Genomic DNA, 25,959 nt, shown 5'->3' on the forward strand with positions numbered 1-25,959 from the left:
CAGGATTTGAGGTGGGCTTCATGTTGGTTGCGTTGCAGTGGAATGCGATTGATGCTATTCTTCAATCAGTGCAACTAAAGAAACATGTTATTTGAGCATACATTTATATCAAGCAATTAACTGCTTACTGCGTGTCTCATAATATATTCCGACCGCACTCCTGTCAACAACATCTCATTCACAAGGTCCAAGCAAGTGGCGGTCATCAATTGGCTCGGTGATGGGATGATTGCTCAATCCCCAAGTAATCTCTCTTTTCATTCAACAAGCAGACAGCCCTGGTCTAAATACGGGCCCCTGACACCACCCTCTACGCCAAGGCAAAAGCCCAGAATCTCGAAATGTCCTCAGACGCCCCTCGCTATGCAATTGCCTCGCCTATGGAATGATGTAAACAATTATGAAGAACGAGGAGCTCAAAAGCCCTGTGAATTCTACCATGCGGTCTAGCCAGATTCCACTTGCCGTGGCCGGTCGGTCAGCAGTGATGTCTCTACACGGGTTTCCATCCCCTCTCCATCATTTGGGGAACGCGACATTGCCATGCCGCAAATCTAAAAATCCCAAGAGCTAGTGACCAAGTTTCATGGCCGTTTCTTCTTCCTCTTCGCGAGCAAAGGCGCCTTGCTATCCGCGTGGCGTTTCCTCATCATCCACATGGGGCAACCACAGACACACCACAAGACGGTGTTGTAGGTCCAGCATACAGAGTTGGTAAGAAGACCCTACATCCTCGTCCTCTTGCCCGAAGGCTGGACCGAGGCGACCGTCGAGGTCGACTGGGGCGACTGTAATGACCGGGTAGTCTGGAGGACTTTGGCCGGTGGTGACAACATTTGGGGCCTAGAGGACCTAGAATCCTATTTCTTGGCACCTGGCCGCAAGTCTTTGACTTCGAAATCGAGCTTATCGCTTTCGAAGACGTGACCTGCCGGCTTTTCAGCTCCCGTGTAGAGGTTGTCAATGCTGTGTTGATGGAAAGTGGCCGTCTCATTGCAGTGTAGTATATGAGGGAGGCCAGGGGGGTTTGTAAGTCGGAATATGCCATATCTAGATGTCTGGTTAGCTAAGACGCCCCTGAAAACGAAGAACGGATAATGACTTACGATGGCTGGAATTTTGGAGCACACACAATGGCAATGCTCTCAGGTAACATGACCTGGTACCCGGCTTGGGTATGGAGGTCCCGACTGCTCATGAAGCAAGACTGTGTCGGGTGGGTATGGATCCAGCCCAGCATCAGGAGGTCTTCGGTCATGCAGTAATCGAACAATTCACTCTCGTTCTCCGTCTCGCACGTGTCGGATGTGCACTTCTGCTCCGGAATTACCAAGCACTTGATGAAGAGCGCATTATTAACGGCGGTGCCACACAAAATGCCACACATCTCCAACCCACGTCGGGTATTGTCGGCTGCGATACGCAGAAACTCCTGCCTCAGCTGACCTGGAAGGAAGATTGAACGGATGGGTTCCCCATTCTCGAGATAAGCCGCAGGCGCAAAGGTAAGTCGCTTTGAGGGCGGTGGCGGGGAAGCCGGCATCTCCGAGATCTTGGGAGGCAGCTGTGGTCCATCCTGTGGTTGTGTAACTTGCAAGACTGGCTGTTGGGGATAGAGCAGCTCCTTGGACGGTCGCTCTGGAGCAGTCAAATCGGCCACAGACTCTTTAGGTGGCGGTAACGGTGGCGGGTGCGACGGTGGCTCTAACCGGGTTGTGTATGACTGGGCATCATAGCTGACCGGCTGGGATTTGGATATCGAAGGGTAATTGTAGGCAGCCGGAGTCCCCTGGTAAGCGGCCGTCTCTGCCTCCAGCTCACGTTCCCCTCTGCTCATCTTCTGGAGGAAGTTCTGAATATGGGTATCATCCTCGCCATCGAGCTTCTTCCTAGTCAACTCCATCTGTTTTCGGAACACCGCATCATCCTCGGCCTGCTTCTCCGCCAGCTCGTGTGTCCAATTATCCCAAAATCCGGCGGTACGGCGTTCTTGTTCCTCCTCGGCCGAGACACCAGCTTGGCGGGTGGCTTTGCGACCGGCATCGCGTCGCTTCATCTCCCGTTGGGCCAAGACCACAGCAAGATCTTGGTGTTCGCCGGCATCGAGAACCCGGCCCGATGCCGAGAGACTCGGATCATTGGAGGCGTGTTGTTCGTATGGTGTTTTGGTCCGTTTGCCTCCGGCCTTCAGCTTCTCCCGTCGCTCCTTGCGCTTTTCCTCACCAGCTAGCCATCGGTCGTATTCGTCGCTGAGTATGGGCTTGATCTTCTCCAGATTGGCGACGACGCTCTCGATTCCGCCCAAAGCCTTCTTAAGTTGGAGCTTGCTATCCCTGTCTTTCTTCAAGTCTGGATGCTTTTGCAGATGGTCCATCAACAGCAATGTGTATCGCATGTACATCATGTAGGCCTTGGCAAAGTTTCCATCGCGGAGGTAGGCTTCGGCCTGTAAGACAGCACTACAATTAGCGAAATGTCGCTAGGGACATGTGAACCAGGCAATTGATGGAGAAGAAGAGCAGCACAAGGAAAGACAAGGAGTGATAAGACGCTGATCACTTACCTCGCGATGAAGCATATTTGCCGTGCGCAGCCATGACTTTAACGGCACATTAGGGTTGAAGGCAAATACTTGCGCCTGCTGGGATATCTCCTTCACGCTCAAAGGGCGCTCCACGTCACCCATGTCGACGGCAAGCAGACGCGATGCGCAGCGGACGAGGCACACGTTAGGTAGTGGGGGATTGGCAAAGGGCTTCCATCCAGGAATAAGATGAAGTATTAAAGAATATATCGACTCGTGGCTTGAGTGGTAAAGTATTCGCCCAATCGCTATAGGGTGGTTCGATTCGGTTCGCGGGCGCAATCCTGCTTGACTCTCAACAAAGCGTCTGCCTGCCGCCCAGGCCCTCTAATTACGAAGCGTGGTAAGTCATGCGCAGTCGGTGGTGGGGAACCGTGAATCGGATGGCGAGGCGCGCAAACAGGAAAGAGTAGGTGTACAAATGATAAGATGTATGTGGTTGCCTGCAATACTATCCCTCAGTCCCGAGTGTGGATGGCAGAGGGTTGCATAGCAAGCAGATAAGGAAGCATGTATTCATTTGATCCGAGTCCAGTCCATCAGGGTATGATGTGGCGGCTTGATCCCCGAAACCATGTGCTGCTGTAGCTCAAAGAAATCGATAAACCTTATGGTCCCCGCGGACAACCGCGGGGCATTTCCTTTAGGCCTGCGGCATACGCGCCCAAGCACGCTAACGTCATTGTAACTGCTGTTGAGAACTTCAGCCACTCTTGCTTGGCTCTTCACATGGGGCTCGCTGTTTGCGCCCAGTTAGTTGTAATACAACCTAATATTCCAGCAGCGAGTATTTGTCTCTGTGATGCATGTAATATACCTGCATACCCTTTCTTTTTGAGACATACAAGAGACATGGTCTTGGTAGCCTAACTTCAATAGCACATGGAAGTTTCCGGCTGTAAGAAGCACTATTGTTGGAGTGGGACTCAAGTAGATTATGCAAAGGACTATTCTGGACCATTGGATGTCGCCATGAGTGAGTGCAGTAATACTTCGAGTCACCAGTATGCCGAGAACACTTGAACAGCACGTGGTATTTTAGCGCAAGAGCACTCTATTGAATGTCTTTTGCCTGCATAGCTGGGCAAATAGGGCTATTGTGGCCCTCATGCGTGGCTTGATATGTGGCCGCGTTCCATCCTTCGACCATGTACTCGGCTGCAGTGCAACTATGCTCCCGACACGAGAAGCATATTGTCAGAACCTTTCCCGATATCTCGGAATCACTTGTCTCGGGATGTACCAACCAGTGCGTACAACTGGGCTCACGAGCTGGTATATTCCCCTTACCCCTTGGCGGCGACCTGGCTAGGGGCTGCCTGAGCCGCTGCCTGAGCCGAGCTCTGAGTCTGTATGATCTCAGTCTTCTTCTTCTCGATCTTTTCTTGCACTTCCTTGATCTGCTGCTCTGTCCGCTCACTGCATTCAAATATTAGTCCAAGTAGAACCACCCATACCTTAAAATTAGCAGCCTGTGAGAAAGGGGGACTAGGGGCGCAGAACAGCAGCACTCACACCTCCTTTCCAATGAACTCCAAGCGACCCTTGACAGTTCCCTCGGCCTCTACTTTATCTTGCTTCAGTAGGACAGGACCGACGAGCTTGTAAATGCTCTCTCCTTCCTTTAAAAGGTCAAATTCCTGCAAGCATTTGTCAGCTATTGCTCATATCTCAAGGGGCTCGCTTAGGATCTTTCTTGATACGGACCTTTTGCACACCAACATTCTCTGTTCGTTGTGCCTGCAACTTCTGCCGTGACTGCACCGCCGCCTGAAGCTCTATGATTCCATGAGCGAACGTGCTATCCAACATGAGTGGGATGATGTGTGCTCACCTTGCTGTAACTTTTGGTAGTCCTCTGACAGGGCTTGCAGTTTTGCTTGGACTTCGGCCATTTTCACGTTTATTAGTGGCACAGTTAGAAAGGGAAATATGCCAAGTCACTGTAGATGTTAAAGACGGATTTCTGAATGAAGGTAGCCAGAATCCGTTGTACCAGGTTATGGTATAGCAAGTTGAGATGCCTCAATTCGGGGGTTGTTGTTTGCGCCTCAAATTTGGGTGGCTTCCACTGCGCTGCTGTGCTGTGGTGCGACTGTTTCTGTGTGCTTGGCGCCCATGTGTTGTTGGCCACAGGGAGTGTCCACAGCGCCGATAGTGGGGTGGATTGATAAGGCCAGTAATCGAGACCTGAACCTGACCGACCTGACCTCACTGTGAATCGAATCTGAACCCCGCGATAAGCAATAAGGCTAGCGTCAAAGAGTCGGGAGTCAAGCCCAGCCGCCATCCTCCAGCTCAGGCCCCCGCCAACGAGAAGCCGATCAAACGTCACATCACAACAAGATCTAGCAGGGAAAAGCCTTGCTTTTACCCATTCCTCCCTTCCCCCCAATCAGGAACCCCTCGCCAAATTAAATCACCTCACATCCCCGAACGCATATCCGACCGACCGACAGACAGACAGACAGGCATCCCTACCGCTGTTGTCTTCACCGAACGTCGCCCGCCTATTATTGCCTCCTTTCGCCCTCCTTCCCACCACCACCACTACCCGGCTTTGAACCACAACGCTCCGCTCCGCTCATCATGTCCAACACCGACTTCCTGGGGCGGGCGATCGAGACGGTCCGCCGGGCCATCGACGCCGACAACGGCAACCAGTACGAGAAGGCGTACCAGCTGTACTACCAGTCGCTCGAGCTGTTCATGCTGGCGCTCAAGTGGGAGAAGAACCCCAAGTCCAAGGAGATGATCCGAACCAAGACGGCCGAGTACATGGACCGCGCCGAAAAGCTGAAGGCGCACATCTCCGACGCCGACGCGAAACGGAAAAAACCCGGCATGGTGGGTGCTAACGGCTCCAGCACGGGCGGCACCGGCAAGGGCAAGTCGGGGGACGGCGAGAACGGCGGCGAAATCGACGAGGACAGCAAGAAGCTGCGCAACGCGCTGGCCGGCGCCATCATGCAGGACCGCCCCAACATCAGCTGGGACGACGTCGCCGGTCTGGATGGTGCCAAGGAGGCTCTCAAGGAGGCCGTCCTGTTGCCCATCAAATTCCCACATCTCTTCGTTGGCAAGCGCAAGCCGTGGAAGGGTATTCTGCTTTACGGCCCTCCGGGTACGGGTAAGAGTTATTTGGCCAAGGCGGTGGCGACAGAGGCCAAGAGCACATTCTTCAGTGTCAGCAGTTCCGACCTGGTCAGCAAATGGATGGGTGAAAGTGAAAGGTAAGAGACCGCAGTACTCCTTCTTATCATTTCTCAGACCGTCATATACACCCCAGAGATCTAGGGAACTCTAATACTAACGTGACCCTCCCAACAACAGATTGGTCAAGCAACTTTTCGCCATGGCTCGAGAGAACAAGCCCTCCATCATTTTCATCGACGAAGTCGATGCCCCCTGCGGTCCCCGAGGCGAAGGAGAATCAGAGGCCTCGCGTCGTATCAAGACGGAAATGCTGGTTCAAATGGACGGTGTGGGCAACGATTCGACCGGAGTGCTGGTCCTAGGAGCCACGAATATTCCCTGGCAACTCGACGCCGCCATCCGAAGACGATTCCAGCGCCGAGTTCACATTAGTCTACCCGACATCGCAGCCCGCACCACCATGTTCAAGCTCGCAGTAGGAGACACCCCGACGACGCTCAAACAAGAAGACTTCAGGGAGCTCGCGAAGCTAGCCGACGGCTATTCGGGAAGCGATATCACAATTGCCGTACAGGATGCTCTGATGCAGCCTGTGCGGAAAATCCAACAAGCCACACACTTCAAGGAGGTAAGTGCTGCTAGTCACTACAAACTCCCTGCCTCAGACCCGGCGGCGGGGAGATTCTATCCAGATTCGAAAAGGGAAGGCTGCTAACATGGCTTCATAGGTCCAAAAAGATGGCGTCGCCCGTTTCACGCCTTGCTCACCGGGTGATGCAGGTGCCAAGGAGATGACATGGGATGATGTCGAGGCTGAGACGCTGCTCGAGCCCATGGTGGACTTCAAGGACTTTGCCAAGGCAATCAAGGGCTCGCGGCCAACTGTTGCAAAGGAAGATCTGGAGCGGAATTCCGAATGGACCAAGGAGTTTGGTAGCGAGGGTAACTAGTTCCTTTTCTCAGTGAAAAAGAAGACAACTTCATAAAAGCTCTACTGGACCAAGGCTCAGGTGAAATTGCGGTTCCCGCGTGTCATTGGTCGAGCGAAGAACGAATGAACGACGATATGGTCGACGCTGGTCACCTTTTCATGGCATGAGGCGGCGTTGGGGGAGTTTAAATATTCAGAAATATTATTGCCGTGTGCCCCTTGGCTGGGGGTCTGGGAAGGAGGCATTTGACCACCTTGTTTTCCAACGTGGGCCATGTTTGAGATGATGGAATCTACATACATGGCCCTACGAGTTTAGGGGCGTAGAAGTTGGCATATAACAGTACAATTGCTCATATTTGGACTTCGCTTGCTTTCTAGATAACCCTCGCATTTATGCCATCAGCGACTGGGCACTTTTTCACGGATACCTCTGCTCCAACCATGGTGAGGCGAACTGAGTCAGTGATATCTGGGGAGGTTCTACTGGAGTCTGCCCCTGAGTCCCTGAGCAGGTCTGATAAATCCCTGAGCAGATCTGATAAGGGCCTCTTAGATGGTGCCTCTTGGCTGTGTTGCTTGAACAGGGGGAGGGGAACATTGAAGGACAATCAACCTGTCAAGTCGGTGGGTGGTGAAGATTAGGAGGCGCGCTGGACCGAGAATCAGTATCTTCTAAGTACATACTTTACTCCTATGGCGGAGAAACAAGAGTTGCATAGCTTCCTGCCATTGTTGCCCTCCTGAACAAGGTAATACGGTAGTTGCCTGAGGTAGGACATGATACTTCACAAATCTAGAAAGCCAGACATATTTTCTCTTGGTACGTGAAAGGCTTGGTCAATTTAGGCGCGCCCTATAATGCCTGCCTGAGGACAATTCCGCGTCTCGTTGCTCCGCGGCCAAGTCCATGCTTGGTGGCAGCCTGTTGCAGGCAGTACCACACACCATACTACATAGAAAAGGGTCTCCTGCCCGTCAATATCTTCAAAGCTCTACCTACCATTTCCCCCTCACATCCCTCGGAAGACACATCGATTTGCTGCTATGTACCTAGTCCAACAGAGTTCTTTTCTTCTTAGTCCCACCCCCAGCAGAAACCGATATTTCATTCATCAGCATCATGAGCACCAGCACAATAAGCGAAGCGACCCCGAAGAGCCGCCTCCTAGTGCTCCCAGGCGAGATCCTCAACCACGTGCTCCTAGCGCACTGCGACGCCTGGACCCAGCTGCTCGTCCGCCAGACGTGCCGGGCCCTGCGCGCCATCGTGCCCGCGCCGAGCTTTGCCGATCTGCACCGGCTCGAACTGGAGCACAACAACGACCGCAGCAACAGGAGCGACAAGAAGAAGCTGTTCGCCTGACCCGAGTGCCTCCGGCTCCGCCGCCGGGTCAAGTTCGCGGACAAGATGCTGAAGCGGAAGAAGCGGGCGCCGCGCAGGCGGTTCTGCATCGATTGCGGCTTTCGCACGGGGGGGCACCGCCGGGGAGTGAGAAGGAGGATGATGATGAGGGTGGTGGCGATGGAACAACGGCGGAAGCAGAAGTAATGCGATACTCGGTGGGTGCTATCATCAAAATCCTGATGGTTTATCATGTCATGTGCATCCATTGCCGCCAATTCGGCCTGGCCGCAGAGACGAGCGTGGCAAATGCAGGGGGCACTGCAAAGACTGTCAAAAGTCCATGAAGAGGGAGGAGGAGGATCGCGCGTCGGATGTGCGGAAGAAAGGTAGGGCACCCAGACGTGGTCATAAGGGGTGACGGAAGATTGATGGATGATGAATTTTATTGGCCCTTCCGGTCCGGCACTGGAGGAGCCTCGCTGGGCCCGGACCGGTCCCGGAAAGAGGCTCCATCCCGAACCTTGTGGGAACCTGCTATGCCCGAGCCAGGATGACGGCCTTTATTAGGGAACCACTGGGCATATTATACATGTCAACTAGATGGAGCATGGGCGACCGTTCAGCGCGTGTGGCGGAGTGCAGTCGGATCCCGCATGACCGCTACCGGTTACATGAGGTTCTTAAGCACAGCTGTGAGATGATAATCTGATACTGTACCTACCAAGTGAGGTTTCTATGCGAGACTTGCCTCTCAAAATGGAATACGCAACAAAACAGGTAGTTAGGTTCGTGTAGCCTTGTTCCGCCGTGTAAGACTGGACCTAGGATGCCTTAACACGCAATCGGGCAATTCCCCCCGCGTAACCTAAGCAGCGCGGGGTAGGGGGCGTTTTCTTTGTGGCTTCCTCCCTCCAGGATCAAGCTTGCCCCTCATGACGTTATACTTGCATGTTTTAGCGAGATGCACCTGCTTGTATGAGAGTTGTTGAATGATGCTAACCTCCCTCGCTCCAGCATCATCAAACAAACAGCCCACCCAGACATACAAACAGCAAGACACCGCGATTGCTCAATCCATAAGCCCACGATAAAATTTCTATAATTTTGGTCGTCTGTCTGTCGAACCGTCTCTCCCCCCCCACACCACCACCCATTCATCTACATCTCCAAATCAACCCGTGAGCTAACTAGCCAATCCAACCAATCATCACCATGTCGTCCGCCATTCCCACTGCGACCTCCGTCGTTGAGAGCGCCGTCATCAAGGCCCCTCTCAGCCACGTCTGGCACCACATCAAGCGTGAGTACACCCCAGTCCCATTTCTCACGGGAAGCATAGAACTAACCACTGGGCTTTCACTCGGACAGTCCAGAACCTCAGCTCCTTCTGGTCCGCCCTGAAGAAGAGCGAGGTCGTCAAGTCCCAGGAGGAGACCGACCTCGTCAAGTGGACCTTCAACGACGGCACCGAGCTCGAGGTCAAGCAGGAGGAGCACAGCGTAAGTCCTTTAACATAGCTACATACACCTACTACTTACTGACACACGCCCCAAAAGACCATCAACCACTACATCACCTACGGCGTCATCACCTCCAAGCCGGAACTCTCCTACACCAGCGTCGTCAGCACCATCCGCTGCTACGCCGTCACCTCGGGTGAGCTCGAGAACAGCACCTTTGTCGAGTGGACCGGCAACTTCTCTAGCGATGCTGACGCCGGTAAGTTGGCAGGCATTCCAGCAGCCCCCCCTCTTCAGTGGTCTGTATCAGATGGAGCTAATCACGCGCTACACAGGTGTCATCCAGGACGCCAAGTTCAAGCGTCGCGACGCTCTGGCTGACCTGGCCAAGGCCGCTATGAAGATGTGAATAGATTGAAGAAGGCAAATGCAATGAAAGGGATTCGAGCTTTCGGGGTTACCAAAAAAAGAAATTGCCATGGTCAAACGGCGTTAACATGATTGATACCAGCTCAAACTGCCACAGAAATAGTATGAAGGTCATTAGCCAAATGGAAGGACAATAACAAGAAACCCATGAATGGTGTCAGTCTGTCGTCGTCTTGAACCGTTGAATTGCATCCAGTTTACGATGCCGTGAAGATTCTACCCTGCCAAAGAAACTCCTTGCATGGCGCGAAGTACACGGGCCATTTCTTCGTCAGCTTCATCGGCACGCCCGTAGAGCGCAAATGCAACGCGTAGTCTCTCTGTCGGGGTACTCTGTGCCATGGCGCGCCTGGCAATACTGGCGTTCCTCGGTCTCCGGAACATGGTTGCCATGGCTGTGAAGCCGGGCTGGAGCCTCCCGACCTCGAACTCGTCCAATATACCCTCCGCCTCCATGAGACACACGGTAAGCAGATTGTAGATCAGCTGAGCCGAGAGCGGTGTGCGAAACTCTGCGACCTCTTTTCGCACGCCCGGGTCAGGAATGATGTTCGCAGAAGCACTAGTAGAGCCACCTTGGCTCGCGGCCGGGCCTTCCCCTGACACGAGAAACTGCAGCCCCCGGATCAGCCGCCGCCGCAGATCGCTGGCGCGCTGGAATTCGGTCCCAGGACGACAAGCCGGGCAGTCGCACACGAAGTCCAAGGCCTCGTGATGCTCAATGGCGGTGCGGCACTCGAAGTGCGGGTCGTAACGAAACATAATCTCCTCGCCAGCCGCGATGTCCCGCGTCGCGTAGATGGCCGGGCTGTCCTTAGGTGCGTCGTGGAGAATCGGCACCGCCGCGTTCGGGACGCAGGAGTGGTTAAAGCGCGACAGTAAAGGGAAGAAGCCGTGGGCGCCGCGGCGTTCGACGGAGGCGCCTATGGCAAACGAGTTCTCGGCAAAGGCCTTGGCCATGCTCCGGAAGGGGCCGGCCGCGTTGTCGCGGAGAGCGAGGAACTGCCGCTGCGCTGCGGGGGGCGCTTTCCGGAAAGCGGCCCGGACGTCAAGCTCGGTGATGTCGGCCTGGTGCTTCGGGATCGCGAAGACGGCCGTTTCCCGCAGGATCACGGTGCCGCGCTCGATGCTCCGGGTGGCGAAGGCGCCCCAGCCCTTGCCGGGGCCGGACGGCTTCAGGGTGAATGGGGCGTCGCTGGGCACGGGCAGGCTTTCGTAGGCTGGTGAGAACAATGAGTTCGATGTCTCCCATTGATACAAGTGCTGACGCGAGAAGACAGCCACCCGCTCACTACTCACGATGATGTTGAGGAGGCATCATGTCATGTAGTTGTATGGTTGGTATTAGTAGCTCTCAGGCAGCTTGAAGACGGCGGTGGTGATACCACTTGAGCGTGTATTCAGTCATATTCGGAAGTGTTAGTGGTGAACATACTTCTGCGACTGGACTTGCGCTGTATCAGAAGACAGACAAACCGATGCAGCTACATAATCAGTATGTAGATAGCCCAGAGCTTTCGGAGAATTCGTGGGTTTCTCGTAGCGTCATGAAACGTCTAAAAAAGGTGCTATGGAGACGGGCGCGGGAAGTGCCGAAGCAGGTAGCAGTAGTGGAAGATGACAATTAGATTTGTAATCAGTGATTGGCCCGATCATTACGGGGATACTATACGATATAAATATATTAAGAAGGGAAGTAAGTCAGATTTCGCATCCTGTTACGAATTGGTTGTTGCAGGAATACACATAGACAGAATAACCGTTTAATGGCAAGTCGCACACTCAAGACAACACTAGCCAAGATGACGAACTTCAAAATCGATATCATATCAGACAATGTCTGCCCATTCGTAAGTTTCCATCCCCATCTCCAAACTTACCTACGTACTTATACAACAACTAACGCCTGTCCCCCAAAAATAGTGCTACCTAGGCAAAGTCCGCCTCGAAAAGGCCATCGACAAGTACAAGCAGACCCACCCCGGCGGCGCCGCCGACACCTTCACCCTGTCCTGGAAGCCCTTCTACCTGGACCCCACGTCGCCCGCCAAGGGCATGCCGATCCAGGAGCGCATGGCGCAGAAGTTCGGCGGCCCCGAGTGCGCGGCGCAGATGCAGCGGCAGCTCGCGCACGCGGGCCGGCTCGACGGCATCGAGTTCACGGGGCGGGGGCTCGTCGGCAACACGCGCGACTCGCACCGAGTCGTGGCGCTGGGCGGGTCCAAGTCGCCCGAGATGCAGAACCGGGTCATTCTCGAGCTGTTCCGCAGCTACTTCTCGGAGGGGGGCGACATCACGAGCCACGATATGCTCGTCGCGGCTGCCGAGCGGGCTGGGATCGCGCCCGCGGAGACGCGCGCGTGGCTCGCGGAGGGGAAAGGGGGCGACGAGGTCGATGCTATGGTCCAGGAGGCCTACGCCAAGGGCGTCAGCGGCGTGCCGCACATCACTATCCAGGGCAAATATGAGATCTCCGGCGCGCAGGATCCCGAGGTCTTCCTGAAGGCCATCCGGGCCGCCAAGGAGCAATCCGCGGCCGAGGTCAGCTCGTCAGGTGCGCAGTGCTAAAAGTAGAGAGAACAAAACAAATACAATATTTGAATAATCATCAAATGACATTTCCTTTCTCGTGGGTATCATCATCTTCTCGTCAGCAGCACAGTATTATTTCTTCCCGGTTCACATGTTCAGCAGCCCACCGAGATCCTTCTCCATGGCCTTCAACCGCTCTTGTAGTTCGCGCTTCTTCTTATCCAGCTCCTGGACCTCCTCTTCCTCCCTCCTCAGCTCCTCCTCCGTCATGATCGCGCCCTCCACCGCCGGGTCCGCAGCATCTTCTTCGTCGTCCTCCTCGTCGGACCACATGTCCTTGTGCTGCCGCCCGAGGGCCTCGGCCTGCTCGGCGACCTTGGCCTCGTAGTACGCCAGCGTGTTCAGGCTGTGCGCGTACTTGGACCGCTGCGCCGGGATGCGCTCGAGCGCGCCCGGTAAAGGGTAGACGCCGCACAGCTTCTCGGCGCTCTTGAGCAGCAGCTCGACGTCCACCGTGTTATTTTCGGCCTTCTTGCTCCACAGCCCGCGCTCGCTACGGCGGATCTGGTCGTGCAAGTCGCCGCCCAGAACCGCGGCGACGGCGGTATGTCGGCGCGGGCGGCGCTGGAGCCAGCCCGGCCGTGGCCCGCGCCCGACGTGGTCACCTCGCCCGAGGCCACATTAAAAACCGTCTGGCGCCGCGACGACGATGGCTTGGGCGGTTGCTGCTGCTCTGGTTTCGCCGCTTGGGTGATAGGTTGTTGGTGTGGAGGCGGCGGTGGGACGGAGAACAGGGCGCGTTCATGCGCTTCCGTGTCGCGGATCAGCGAGGTGATGTCGTGGTTGGAGAGGAGGGCATTGGTGAAGATCTTGGGCGGCGGGAAGCTATGCGAAGAGTGGAGTTAGAAAGACGCCCCCATGAGAAACCAAATTTGCAAGCATGAAGAAGAGAGGGGAGGGAGAGACACGTACGGGAGACTGTCAATGCCTTGGCAAGATATGGCTATCTGCTCAAAGTGGGCGGAAAGCAGCGACATTGTTCCTGTTGTTTTTGTTTTGATTTGATGCGGCTTCAAGCTCCGGAGAGCAAAATAAGGTACGTAACAGGGACCGGGAGGAATGATCAGTCAAAGCCGAGACGCCTAGTCCTTTGTAGGTGGGATACAGTGCCAGTTGCGGACTTGTTTGGAACCGTTTGGGGTGTTTGTAATCGTTCCTGCTCAACTTGGGTCATTCTCAGCTTGCTCTTGTCGCATAGAAGCATTGAAGTGATGGCATTGAAACACCACAGAGTAGGTCAAGCCTCACATGCCCCGCGATGTGGCTTGTGCTGGCGGGAGGACTGATCCACATGCTTCAGTGAAACCTATCGGGTCATGTCGCAGGCAATATCATCAATGCCATTTGATACTACGGCATGGCCTCTTATCCCTTTCCAGAATCCGCTTGATCCCTAACTTTCTTCCCGCCAGCTCGTCCGGTTTGGCCATCACGGCCCACTCGCCTTGGACCACATGCATGCAGCCATGATTCCATGGTGCAAGATAACACATGGCAAAGGCAAGGCAAGGCAAGTGAGGCAACGCTATCCGGAAGACTTGTCCGACATGAAGGAGGCACTTCTGCGGCTACGTCTTCAAAGTACGGCTTTCTTCCCCTGGCTACAACGAACCGGGAAATGATTCCAATTGCATTGAGAATCTACTACTTGATGCGCTAGATCGTGGCCCATCTCCATCGGAACTTGGGGATCACCAATTGCATGCACTGAATGAGGTCCTGATGTTTCGTTTCCCTAGTCGTCTTCCACTTTCTTCCCAGAAGCGAACCTTAGTCTCGAGGCCCGATGGATGATCACTTCGTCTTGAGGAAGAGAGTGAGGGACCAATCTTGGAAAAACAACAACAACAACAACAACAACAACAACGGCAGCCATGTGCAGAGCAAAGATCGATTGATCACATTACGCATTGCCATCCTTCTTCTTCGCCTTCATTCAACCATCGCTTGATCGCCTGCAGCTGCCATGTCCAATGCCCTGCCAGTACTTGCATTGCCTGCTTGAAGTTAATTATATCTTCGAGCCATACGTTGGGTCTCCTGCATCCCCACTGTGACCCTCTTGGCTGCTTGCTGCTTCACTCAATTTCTATCTGCAGACGGTAGGGTCCAATCCCCTCGTTCATTGGGCACGAGTGTTGCAGCCGGAACTCCAGTCTTTTCCTGCGTCTACCAACTGTTTGCCTCTGCCTCACTTGTCGATCTGTGATACGCCCGATGCAGCTCAATGGCTTTGGCGGATGTAGCCTCGCGAGCGAATCCTTTTGAACTTCGGGCGCATTCCATCTCTGCCTTCGGGCTGACTGAACGGACAGCTCAGCGGTCTTTTGCTTTGGCGTTTTTCTGCTTTCCCGTCCCTACCCCAGGCACGCACACACAGCATACCTCATATATGCTTCCATACCTACTACTTGAACATCACTGGCGAAGAATCCTCTTTGGAAAAATGTCTCAAGCCGCTGACAAGTAGAAGACATATATGTCGCACTCTCTCTGGACAGACTGACTACCATGAGGACCGAATTAGACAGGGTTTCCCGGGAGCATTGCTGCCCAAGCGAGCCGTAAAGGATACACATCCTCCGACATAGGCTGATGGGCAAGCAAGCGGCTCTACTTTTTTTTTCTTTCTCCCCATGTTCCTATTTTCCCTCCAAAATCCCAAGGTTCTCCCGTGAATCCGTGAGCCTGGCTGGCTCTTTTATGCGGCGCCCTATGTATCTGACAGGCAAGGAGTTCCCTAGTCGACCTATCTGCCCGAAACTATAATAACCACATATATTCTTGTGGCCTCCCGGACTTTGCCAGACCCTTGATCCCCGAATCTTCCTCTCTTACAAGAGATTCACTTCTCGGAGTTTCTCAATACATACCTACATACATGTTGCTTGAACACCGATAACCACTTACACCATATCGTCATATATATTGCCCCGTTCAATCTAGATTTGAAACATCTAGCCAGCGCATTATCCCAGCGTCCTAGCTTGGTCTGCCCCTGGATTTCGGCCGCTGTCTTGCTGCCTCTTTCAACGTCTATTCTATTAAAAGAGACTAACAAGCCGACAACCTATCAATCTGCTTCAATCGGACTTGCTGCGCAACTATCTGCGACGGTCCAATCCCTCTGCACAAGGCCACCAAGACTTCACTGGCTTGGTGTTCTTGCGCTACCAGCCGACATCATACTTGCGCAGCGCGCAACACAGACACACAGACGGACCTCTTTGCGCCAACTCGCCGCATCTTCCCTAGTCACGGCTTGGTGAATTTGCGCAACTTGGACTCTCTGCTCGCTTACTGTACGGATTATCATGACCAGTCACCGCAGCCCCTTCTCTCCGCACTGGAGATCTATCCTCTGGGTGTTGACGCCCTGAGTGTCTACCTATTGCACATCCATACACACCTACACCACCACCACTTCTCTGCGCTGCGCAGCTGCGCAATTCGACCCCCCGCGAAATCGCTACCCCACATAAAAAGTAATCAATTCCCATCCACGATAAGATTGCGGAATTGCTGGGGAGACAATTGAGACGACCCAACCCGTTCTACGGAACAACACCTTTTGCTTCCCAAAAGATGCGGCCACATACGCCCAACATCAATACGGAGATGCGGAGGCCGACTTCGCCTCCGGAGACACCTCCTCTAGGTTCTCCTGCTTTTCCCCGTGTTAAAGACCCCAATGGCCGGCCATCGCCCAGTGCTAAGGGCGCGGGGCATTACAACTCGTCAGCCCTAGGCGGTGTGGGCTCCCAGTTCGGGCTCGCCCGTGCTGTGCGCCCCGAAGCCATCTCGCCAGGAATCTACCTCGGACGAAGCGGAGGAATCGGACGCGGATGATTCTGACGCCTTAGATGCTTCACATAGTCCTCCCCAATCCCCCTGTGTCTTATGTGCCAAGAGAGGAGACCTGGGACTCGATCCAGGCCCATCTCACATCCACTACTGTCGAAATTGAGAAAACCTTCACTATTGTGGAACAGGATGAGGACGACATGGAAAGCGATTGTGATGACGACAACCCCCCGCTGCGGCCGGACTCGTACGAAGACGCCGAGTCCAACAGGGGCGGGTCGCCATGTGAAGTGCCCGAAGAAATGCTGAACGGTATGACTAACATGAGCTGCGGCGACGAGACGGACACGACCGAGTCCGAGTACGACGAGGACGAGGTCATGGAGCAGATCCGCCTCATGCGCGAGCAGAAGCGGCAGCGGCGGTTGACCTCGGTCAGCAAGCGCACCGTGAGCGAGCGCGGCAGCGACTCGGACCGCGAGGACCTGCAGCCCTACGACCTGGGCGACGCGAATCCCGAGCGCCGGGTGCGCCGGAAGCTCAACCGGCTCAGCCTCATCTCCAACCCGCGCGACATCATCATCGAGCTGGCCGAGCCGGACAGCAACAATGAGATGAGCGGGGATGAGGGCGAAGGCGATGGACTGTTCCAGTTCTGGCGTCTCATGGAGGTCGATGACGCCTAGTGAGGAAAATATTTACGTTATATGCGATTGGGTCCGGCGAGCTTCCCTCACCTACACGGTGAACACCACTTTTTTTTTCGCTGGCTAAAACCCATTGGGTTCATGAGGGTCGATGAAGTTGCATACGGACGGTTCATGAAGGGGAGCATTGCACATAGAAGGGAGGCTGGCTTCATCTATCGGCATCTGAGAAGGCAGACGTGGGCTTTCTGTCTTGGCGAAGAAGTGATTATATGGCATTGCGGAGAGAGTGATTGGCGAAACAGGTTTTGTTTTTTTGGAAGGCCATGAAACAACAACAACGATGACGACGACGACGACCATGATTATGATAATGACCAATTTTATAGACAGCCGAGAGTTTATGTATAGCGACGGAGGAAGGGATCGCCATCGGCCCCTAGGTCCCTTCTCCACACCAAGTTTATGAATCTGGCTTGCCCTTTTTTGAACAGCCAGCAATATATGTCCTTTGATCTAGTACCCACCATGTTCTGTTAGATTGCATCCATCGAATATAATGTTGCAAATGCGCTTGTTATATAAGTTTCCATTTTGGTTCGTATCTTATACGTTTGACGTATCTCCGTGCTTATCGACCACGAGCAGAACAGTGTGGATGCAAGCCATCTCCGACACCAAGATCTCAACATACCATAGTAGATAAAACCCATGAATTGAGTCAAAAACAGGGGATATTGTAAATGGCCAGTCGGAGAAGAATAGTGAGAGAGATTCTAGCGGTGACATACATATAAACGCTGCCATTGATGCTGATCGTAGCGAGCCAAAGAAGGAAGAACTTACGCCACAACTGATTGACGATTATCGATACGCTGCCGCCAATACGCCACAGACGGACTGCCAAGCCTCCTGGCGGCCTAGCTAGTCGCCTACCAGCCACTCAGACACTGATTCCATCATCTTCAGGTATCGTATTGGCGTTGAGCAACCCCGGAAGCAATAAACCTTCCTCCAGCGCCATCTTGCTTCTTCTTCTATCCTGCTCGACCTGGGTCTGCGTGGGCTCTTGCATCGGTCTGACACTGGGGGCCATCCGAACTTTTCTTTCTTATTTTTCTCGCGGAGACGCGGAGCTGCCCATTGAACGCATTGTGTGCCCTTCATTGTACACTCCAACCACCAATTCCAACGCCGGTTTAGAAGCCCGCCTAGCATTTTGGTTCATCATCCGTGAACCTGCCATACGACATAGCCCTCCCACGCACACATCGAATTCTTCCCAATACGACGGTCACGTTCCGTGATCAGAATAGCCGGTGCTCCCCCGTTTGCTCCGCCTGCGCACCTTCCGAGTAAAGAGTACGATAGCCACACCCACCCACCATGAATCCGGCCGGCCAGCCTGCCCCCGGGCAGCAACAACAGCAGCCCAAGTTCCCCATGTATCGACCGGAGCAGATGCGAACCCTTTCGGTCCTCAACGACCAGGAGAAGGAGAAGTACGAGAAGGGCCTGCGCGGCCTGTACGAGCAAATGGAGAAGAACGGCCCCGAGACGCAGGCCCACCAGCACGCCAAGCAGAAGATCATGGAGTTCTCCCGCATGGTCGCGCAGAAGATCGCCACGCTGCGCCAGCGCCAGCACCAGCAGGCCGCCGCCGCCGGCCAGCCCATGAACGCGGCCAATAACCCCGCGCTGGCGGCCCAACGCGCTGCCATGGCCGCCCAGAGGCCGAACCAGGTCGCTGGCGGCACCGCGGGAGGTAATGCAGGCAATGCGGGAGGAGCCGCACCCCAGCCCGGCCAGCCGCCCAAGGTGCCCGACACCATCATGACCCATGTCCAGCAGTTCACCTTCTACGCGCCGCCTGCGTTCGGCAAGGAGGAGCAGAACCGGTTCATCGCCGACGTGCGTACTAAGTACACACGCGCGTTGATGCTGATGGACAACACCACCAAGAAGGCGCGTCAGATCGATGCCATGCTGAAGGACCGCGAGCAGCGAGGCCAGCCGTTTGGTGGCGAGGAACTGAAGAAACTGTTGGACCAGAAGCAGGATAGCATTCGCAGCCATGGCGAGGCGCAACGGTTTGTCGAGAGCTTCCGCAAGCAGCAGGAGCAATTCAAAGCTCTCCACCAGCAAGCGGCCGGTCAACAGCAACAGCAGCGACCTCAGCCTAGCCAGGGGCAAGTGCAGAATGCTGGAAATTCGGCCTCGATGCAGGCCGCAACAGCCTCGGTGAATGCGGCCATGGATGCTGCTAAAAACCAGCAACTGGCGGCTGCGAATCGGACGGCGGGCACACCCACTGCAGCAACACCTACAACAACCGCCCAAGGAGCTCCAGCAGGAGTAGCAACAGCATCAACAATCCCCGCCACGAGCGCGCCTTCGTCTCAACCTCAACACGCTACTGCCCCACCAGCTCAGGTCAAAATTGAACCTGGCACTTCGCAACCACATCCGCCTCCCGTCAACACCGCCATGGCAGCAGCAGCAGCAACTTCCCAAATGCAATCAGCCGTCACACCTACTCAGAATTCCGCACGCGTACAAACTCCCCAGACAGCAACTCCCGTCGCAGGTGCCGCCAAACCCTTGACACACTCAGCAGCTATGCACATGGCCAACACCCGACAAAATTCTACCAGCTCAGTTCCTTTGGCAGGTGCCGCTCCTACCACAACTCCAGGCTCAGCAGGCATGATGGGCAACGCTTCTGCACAAGGCAGTCACCCCCACGGACACCCCCAGCAGCCCGCCACTACGGTGACGACTAAGATGCCCATTCCTAAGGCACTGCCTGAGAAGTCCACTGCCATTCCCACACCTGTCACCATGGGCGGCGGTGTCAATGGCTCTCGCCCCACCATGGGTGGCGGCACTGGAATTCCTGGCAACGCACTGGCTCAGCCTATTCTACAGAAGCCTCCCGCCTACACCTTCGAGGCTGAGGGTGAACATGTGCTCTCCAAGAAGAAACTCGACGAGCTCGTCCGACAGGTCTGCGGCGGTGGCCCTGCTGGCCAAGATGGCAATTACTTGACACCCGACGTTGAAGAGGTACGTTTTTTATTTTTTATTTTCTCCCTTTCGCATTATCTTGACGCACAAATTATCACATTCCTTATCGTCCTAGCGTGCTTTCCTTGTTATTTGTTCAAAGTTCAGACGTTTTTTTCTTCTTTTCTTTCTTGATTCTTCCCCTCCAGCATATCTGGCGATTGTACATGAACACCAAAGCACGTGATCAAAACACAACCTTTGTATGGTATGCTAACTTTGGTGGTTACAATAGTCTGTCCTTAACGTGGCCGACAACTTCGTTGACACCGTTATCAATTCTGCATGCCGTCTTGCCAAAGAGCGTGGCTCCAAGGTCCTCGAGATCCGCGACATTCAACTGGTTCTCGAGCGCGTCTACAACATCCGTGTCCCTGGTTACACTTCCGATGAGCTGCGCACCGTTCGCAAGGCCCAGCCCAGCGCGGCCTGGATTGCCAAGATGAGCGCGGTCCAGGCTGCCAAGGTCATGCCCGGCAAGGACGACAAGTAGGACTCGTCAGCTTCTTCCGAGGATACCGACAACAAGGGCAGGGGGGTCGCTAGTGCCAGCAAGCAGCCGGCCGACATTAACTATGGTCATGGCATGCCTTTCATGTCTTCTAACAAGCGTCGCACTTCGGCTGCAGCAACCAAGTCGGCCGTTGGAGCATCGGAGGCCCCTCTTGGAACCTCTCTCCCGGCTACTCCCTCTGTCCCTGCACCTACTCCTGGCATGCTCAGCCTGAATCTCGGTCCTGTCAAGCAGACGCCTGGCACACCCATGCCCGCATTCTCGTCTACTCAGCTGCCCCCCAGGGAGTTGCTGATTTCACTGCTCCTGCCCACATGCGCGGAAACACGGGAACCTAAGTCGACCAGTTCACCACTACACGGCTGAACGAACAGGTGGCAGGCATTCTTCACGGCACAATTCGTCATGGCACATAATTGCGGTTCTTTTTCTCTATTTTCGGTGGCAAACATTGTGTGAGGTGTATTGTATTCACAGTTGCGTTGCGTTGCATTGAGGCTTTCCCGGAGTTCATGGAGTTTTCTTCGACTCGACATGCGGACACAATGATAAGAACGCAGGGGGATCGATGGTCCCGGAAACAAACACCCGGTGGGGCGTTTAAGGTTGATCTTTTTCTCTCTTTCTACTACGGTAAAGAAGAACGTCAAGATACCACCATTGCATTACGAATAATTTTCCTGTATTCTCTGAAGCGACTGTGACTGTGAATGTGATTGAAGTAAGGATGCTAATTATTATGTCGTGTGTGAACTATCAATGCCAATGTCACATCCCTTGTACTATGCTGCCCAGTGAAGTGAGAGAAGCTATTCTGGTGGCCTTTTTTTCCTCTGTGCCGGGGAAACTGGCTGGTTTCGATGGGCAATATGTTGATCTGCCAAGTACGTAGTCGCGTTAATCTCTACACAGTCATTCGTGCTGTTCAACTGACCACCGTCCAGCCAAAAGGGATACCAAAGTCAACTTGTCAGATGATGCATACCACCCTTCATCTACTCTCTGACAAAGTTGCATAAACACTCAACATTACGGAGATGCTCTGGTAAAGTGCCGCCTCCGGACACATGACGGTATCCCTACCTTTTTCTCGGAGCCTGGCTTGCCAACCACCTCAGCCCTGCCACTATGGACATGTAGCAGGCCAGGGAAGAGCAGCCGGGGCCACCGTCTTTCGGTGAGAAATATGTTGTTGTAAGATGGCCTCTACCATCGCACCGGGCTCAGCACGTGTGCAGCTGAAGTCATCATTGATTAGTATCATAGTTTCCGTCCGCAAATGCCACCAGGGAAAAATGCGTACTTCATTGATCTGAGGAGGAAAGGAGCTGGCATAACAATGCGTACGCGAATGCGTTTTTCTTTTTCTTGGGACGGTGCAATGCCCAGACTGATGATGACATTGGTACCCCTCGCCGACAAACTCATAGGCACCAGGGGAGAGGTCCGATCCCGCCAGAGCAGCCGGCGATGATTACTACGACCTCTCTTGGTCCAGTCGTAGGTATCATCGTCTCTTATGTGTAATTAGGTGGTTGTCAAGTTTTGGCTTGACTGCAGAGCACCTAAGACAATTGATGTGGTGCCAGTCAACAGCCCAGGGAACTTTCTCCCGGAAAACAGACTGAAGAAATATGTCGCGAACAGTAGTCCGCCACCATTATCCTCCAATCCTGCGGCGTGGTCGTAACTATTGTTTTCGCCGTAGCTGGGCCTGTGGCCATAGAGTCTTGGTTTTGATAGTTACTTTGTATCAGGATTAGCAACATGGGAAAACACAAGCCGCCATGGTGAGTGAACTTACTCTCCCACAGCCAGCAGGTGGCTAGAGCAGGTACAGTGAAGTATGCAGTGAAGGTAAGACGGGAGCAATAAAGTCCCCTTGCTAAGCTTAAGACTCAAATGTCACAGGAGCTACTACGCACCATAGGCTGGGCCGTTCCTAGTGTAATTATTGTAGAAGCAACGGCAGCCTTGCAGAGGCAATTGATCACAATGCAAAACCTCTATATTGATGCCAGTATTCTAAAGAGTCTATACAATGAGAATGTCCATTACATGCATGTGCAAGTATATACCAACCTTCCCCCAAAGGAGTTTGGAAGGCACTTGGTAGCGAGACTTAGCCCAGTGGCCGGGAGACCCTTGCCTATACATACCAAATATGTAAAGGATGCACAGTCGGTACCCCGGAATCGATGCCACCATCCATGCGAGGCAACACAACCACTACCATCTATCGCCTATCAGCATCGGTGGCCACGTTGTGCAAGCTGATGTCTTCCCGCATCGGCGACGCGAGCCCAGATCTGGCGTGCTCCGCATCTTGAATCGTCAGCTCGCTGTGGTGCGGCGCGGCCGTGTGCCCGGTGCTGGCTACCGTGGCCGAGTTAATCTGCGCCTTCTTCTTCTTTCCGCGCAGCTCAGCGAGATGCTCAAAGTAACCTTCGGGCACCGGCGTCACGTAACTGCCGCAGAAGACTCCGACCTCAAACTCCTTGGGGCCATGTTCGGGCGAGCATTCAGCACAGGCGGCCTTGAGGTCATCAAGGTTCTACTGTATACGTTAGTTCAATATCCCAAAGTATCGAAGTGAGGAAGCAGTAACTGACCTGGTAGATGACACTATCCGCGTCGATGACCTTGGCAATAGCTTGGCGGTCGCGGTTTGTGGCAATCACTACGAGTTATGGGTTAGCATGGACTGCAAAGAGTTTTCCGCTACCTGATAGACGCAATAGCAGTAGCCCCCGATTTTTGACATGAGATTGTTGGGCTACATGAGCCAACTTACATTCTTGTGGGGAAGCCAGGTCGATGCCGTAAATGTGAGGGTAGGTGATCGGAGGTGCGCAGCTCGCCTGTAAACCAGTAGTTAGCGTTTTGGACATAAACACCCAGTAGATAAAAAGCAATCTTCTCCAAAATTTGCCAGCATATAGTCGTTGAAGACATGTCTGAGCTGGGATATGGAACATGGAAGTAATAGGCGACGGTGACTTACAAATATCACTTTCCTGGCACCTGCTTCCCTGGCCATGACGACGATCTCCTTACTTGTTGTACCCCTAAGATCAATTAGCTTGTGTGTCTAGGATTGTAAAAGGGAGATTTCGGCCTACCTCACAATTGAGTCATCAACGAGCAAAACCTATTCGATATTAGCGACTATAACCTACACAAAATCGGAAGAGACCATGCGGCACGGTTGCAAGCGGCCCCGCGGCAAACGGGTTTGAGTCACGTTGGACAAGAAAAGGGGTAAATCCACGGGTCACTTACACAACGTCCCTCAAACTCAGACTCAATGGGACTCAGCTTCCGGCGAACTCCCTTCTGACGCTGGCCTTGACCAGGCATAATGAAGGTTCTGAATATGTAGCGGTTCTGGTTGCAAGGTTAGATGATTCCCCCCATCGAATAGATACCTGTTAGGCACATACCTTGACGAAGCCTGGAAAAGTCAGATCAGCCGAGGCACTTGAAGAGGTGACCAAAGAAAACAAAACCGGGCGTACTCACCTTGCGAGTAAGGTTTCCCTAAGCTCTCGGCCACGGAAGCCGCTGATGTGTTTGCTGTTTCTGGGATGGGGATGACAGCATCGATCTCCTTGATGCCCTCTTCACCCAAGAGCTGGCGAATCTTGTCTGCCAACTTGTATCCCATGACCTGCCGGCTCTTGAAGACATTAATGCCATCGATTGTGGTGTCAGGGCGAGCAAAGTACACCTGAATATTCAACGTTAGCACAACTCTTCAGTCAGCAAAGGTAGCCATGGGAAACACTCACGTATTCGAAGATGTCGGGTGTGTAGGATTTTGCCTCTTGGACTTGGCGGAAGATGGGCTCGCCTCCTTTTCGGATGAAGACAGCCTCGCCAGGCTTGATGTCACGCATTTTAGTGAAACCCAATTGCCTCAAAGCGATAGACTCGGAAGCCATCATATAATCAGTGGCTCCAGGCAAGGTCTCCGAGGGCCGTTCACCTATTATCAAGGGCCTGATGCCGTTGCTGTCTCTGAAACCAAGGATGCCGAAACCGGCGATCATGGCTGTGCAGGCCCTGATGAGAAAAATGGGTCAGCATTGGATATAGTGAGAATCGGTGGGATTTCACTGTAGTATGGGCAAAAAGGTGACGACCAAGGGCAGTGAAAGAGGGGCGATATGGCAGCACTCACCATCCTCCTTGGCAGCGCTCGTACATGCGTGCCAGGGCGTTGAAGATATCCTCGACATTGACTCGAGCCTTGCCAGTCTCGTTGAGCTCATTGGCGAAGATGTTGAGCATGAGTTCACTGTCGCTGTCAGTGTTAACATGCCTGTGCGCTTCTCTGTCAAGAAATTGACGCAGCTCAGGAGCGTTGGGGAGGTTGCCGTTGTGGCTCAGGCAGATGCCGTAGGGGCTGTTAACATAGAGCGGCTGGGCCTCGGCCGACGAAGAGGTTCCAGCGGTAGGATATCTGCAGAGTGATCAGCAATTTGCCGTCGAAGGGACTGTGAAACAATGATGCTCACCTCAGATGGGCAATACCCATAGAACCCGGGAGGTCCGCTACCCTTGAGCCATTGGACTTGTGTGGATGTTAGAACAGGTGACTCTCAACACCAAGTCAATTAATTGTATTTTCGAAGTACCTTGAATACATCGGCAGCCAGGCCGTTGCCCTTGCACGAATAAACTCCTGGTGGACGTTAGTTAGTGGGTGGCGCTTTGGTAGTGTTGGGGGAGCAGGGGTGAAACAGACTTCCTCCAGCAGCGCACGTGGCGATACCGCAAGCATCTTGACCTCGGTGCTGCAGGTAGTAGAGGGCGGAATGCAGGTCGGTGGCCGCCTTGCAGGGCGCCAGAGGATCGTCGCCGACATGGCCCAGAATGAGACCCAGAACTCCGCACATGTTGCCGTAGGAAATTGACGGTGCACAGCGATTGCAGCGGTTTGGCGCAAAGAAGAGGAATCAACGTTGACGATATGGGTTGGGTGTGGAGGGGCAGGCACTTCAACATTAAATTATTATGGGCGGCCGGCTTCGCGATGGCAAGCGGATTCAAAATTTCGAGGGCCGATAAACGATAAGGAAAATGACTAAGGAGGGGCAGTAGGGGGAGAGTAGGGGGGTAGAGGGGGTAGTGGGCAGCAGTCAGTGGGCAGCAGTCAGTGGGCAGCAGTGGGCAGGGGCAGGTGAATGGAAAAAGTTAGCAGTCGTTTGTGGGGAAGGTGTACCTCGTGGGGTGCAAAGTCTGACGTACGAATCCTGGCCAGAGTCCTTCACGATTTTCCCTCTTCCTGTCTGTATGTAACCATTCTAGAACAAGATGTTGGAATAATTTGGTTGCATCGAGGTTGATTGATAGGGCTCGGATCATGAGCGGTGGAACCAATCCAAAGAGTCCATGTTCTTGAAGTCTGTGCCCAAACTCTCAT

At 53.9% G+C, this 25,959-nt stretch overlaps 11 protein-coding genes across 11 annotated transcripts; 6 read left to right on the forward strand and 5 right to left on the reverse strand.

The window, feature by feature from the left end:
* Positions 1-860: 860 nt before the first annotated feature.
* On the reverse strand, positions 861-2,803 carry PG994_012664 (uncharacterized protein; the record flags this gene model as incomplete). The annotated part of the gene is made up of 3 exons (XM_066864073.1): positions 861-1,050; positions 1,107-2,446; positions 2,564-2,803. Coding segments are annotated over 3 exons (1,770 nt in total), but the record flags the coding sequence as incomplete, so codon positions are not given.
* A 1,067-nt stretch (positions 2,804-3,870) lies between these two features.
* PG994_012665 (Prefoldin subunit 6) lies at positions 3,871-4,479 on the reverse strand (the record flags this gene model as incomplete). Its single annotated transcript, XM_066864074.1, has 4 exons — positions 3,871-4,003; positions 4,100-4,224; positions 4,292-4,362; positions 4,419-4,479. The coding sequence occupies 4 exons, from the start codon at positions 4,477-4,479 to the stop codon at positions 3,871-3,873; spliced, it is 390 nt and encodes a 129-aa protein (XP_066710222.1).
* A 694-nt stretch (positions 4,480-5,173) lies between these two features.
* PG994_012666 (uncharacterized protein) lies at positions 5,174-6,690 on the forward strand (the record flags this gene model as incomplete). Its single annotated transcript, XM_066864075.1, has 3 exons — positions 5,174-5,817; positions 5,918-6,368; positions 6,469-6,690. The coding sequence occupies 3 exons, from the start codon at positions 5,174-5,176 to the stop codon at positions 6,688-6,690; spliced, it is 1,317 nt and encodes a 438-aa protein (XP_066710223.1).
* A 1,028-nt stretch (positions 6,691-7,718) lies between these two features.
* PG994_012667 (uncharacterized protein) lies at positions 7,719-8,363 on the forward strand (the record flags this gene model as incomplete). The annotated part of the gene is made up of 1 exon (XM_066864076.1): positions 7,719-8,363. The coding sequence occupies one exon, from the start codon at positions 7,719-7,721 to the stop codon at positions 8,361-8,363; it is 645 nt and encodes a 214-aa protein (XP_066710224.1).
* An 868-nt stretch (positions 8,364-9,231) lies between these two features.
* Positions 9,232-9,888, forward strand: PG994_012668 (uncharacterized protein; the record flags this gene model as incomplete). Its single annotated transcript, XM_066864077.1, has 4 exons — positions 9,232-9,319; positions 9,388-9,518; positions 9,576-9,738; positions 9,815-9,888. The coding sequence occupies 4 exons, from the start codon at positions 9,232-9,234 to the stop codon at positions 9,886-9,888; spliced, it is 456 nt and encodes a 151-aa protein (XP_066710225.1).
* Positions 9,889-10,124: 236 nt separating this feature from the next.
* On the reverse strand, positions 10,125-11,226 carry PG994_012669 (uncharacterized protein; the record flags this gene model as incomplete). Its single annotated transcript, XM_066864078.1, has 2 exons — positions 10,125-11,128; positions 11,208-11,226. 2 exons carry the CDS (start codon positions 11,224-11,226, stop codon positions 10,125-10,127), a joined length of 1,023 nt encoding a protein of 340 aa, XP_066710226.1.
* A 484-nt stretch (positions 11,227-11,710) lies between these two features.
* Positions 11,711-12,476, forward strand: PG994_012670 (dsba oxidoreductase; the record flags this gene model as incomplete). Its single annotated transcript, XM_066864079.1, has 2 exons — positions 11,711-11,758; positions 11,832-12,476. The coding sequence occupies 2 exons, from the start codon at positions 11,711-11,713 to the stop codon at positions 12,474-12,476; spliced, it is 693 nt and encodes a 230-aa protein (XP_066710227.1).
* Positions 12,477-12,587: 111 nt separating this feature from the next.
* Positions 12,588-13,477, reverse strand: PG994_012671 (DASH complex subunit Spc34; the record flags this gene model as incomplete). The annotated part of the gene is made up of 3 exons (XM_066864080.1): positions 12,588-13,064; positions 13,106-13,325; positions 13,413-13,477. The coding sequence occupies 3 exons, from the start codon at positions 13,475-13,477 to the stop codon at positions 12,588-12,590; spliced, it is 762 nt and encodes a 253-aa protein (XP_066710228.1).
* A 2,608-nt stretch (positions 13,478-16,085) lies between these two features.
* PG994_012672 (uncharacterized protein) lies at positions 16,086-16,990 on the forward strand (the record flags this gene model as incomplete). The annotated part of the gene is made up of 2 exons (XM_066864081.1): positions 16,086-16,283; positions 16,364-16,990. 2 exons carry the CDS (start codon positions 16,086-16,088, stop codon positions 16,988-16,990), a joined length of 825 nt encoding a protein of 274 aa, XP_066710229.1.
* Positions 16,991-18,337: 1,347 nt separating this feature from the next.
* Positions 18,338-20,510, forward strand: PG994_012673 (Transcription initiation factor TFIID subunit 12; the record flags this gene model as incomplete). Its single annotated transcript, XM_066864082.1, has 2 exons — positions 18,338-20,017; positions 20,253-20,510. The coding sequence occupies 2 exons, from the start codon at positions 18,338-18,340 to the stop codon at positions 20,508-20,510; spliced, it is 1,938 nt and encodes a 645-aa protein (XP_066710230.1).
* Positions 20,511-22,767: 2,257 nt separating this feature from the next.
* Positions 22,768-25,432, reverse strand: PG994_012674 (amidophosphoribosyltransferase; the record flags this gene model as incomplete). The annotated part of the gene is made up of 13 exons (XM_066864083.1): positions 22,768-23,085; positions 23,144-23,211; positions 23,326-23,392; positions 23,536-23,599; positions 23,654-23,682; positions 23,814-23,918; positions 23,975-23,985; positions 24,054-24,261; positions 24,323-24,596; positions 24,715-24,996; positions 25,052-25,107; positions 25,172-25,218; positions 25,282-25,432. 13 exons carry the CDS (start codon positions 25,430-25,432, stop codon positions 22,768-22,770), a joined length of 1,680 nt encoding a protein of 559 aa, XP_066710231.1.
* Positions 25,433-25,959: the final 527 nt, after the last annotated feature.

The sequence above is a fragment of the Apiospora phragmitis genome (genome assembly GCF_038363925.1).
Source record: "Apiospora phragmitis strain CBS 135458 chromosome Unknown utg000010l:1.0-9815664.0:9184709.0-9829525.0, whole genome shotgun sequence".
In the NCBI taxonomy this organism is placed as follows: Eukaryota; Fungi; Ascomycota; class Sordariomycetes; order Amphisphaeriales; family Apiosporaceae; genus Apiospora; species Apiospora phragmitis.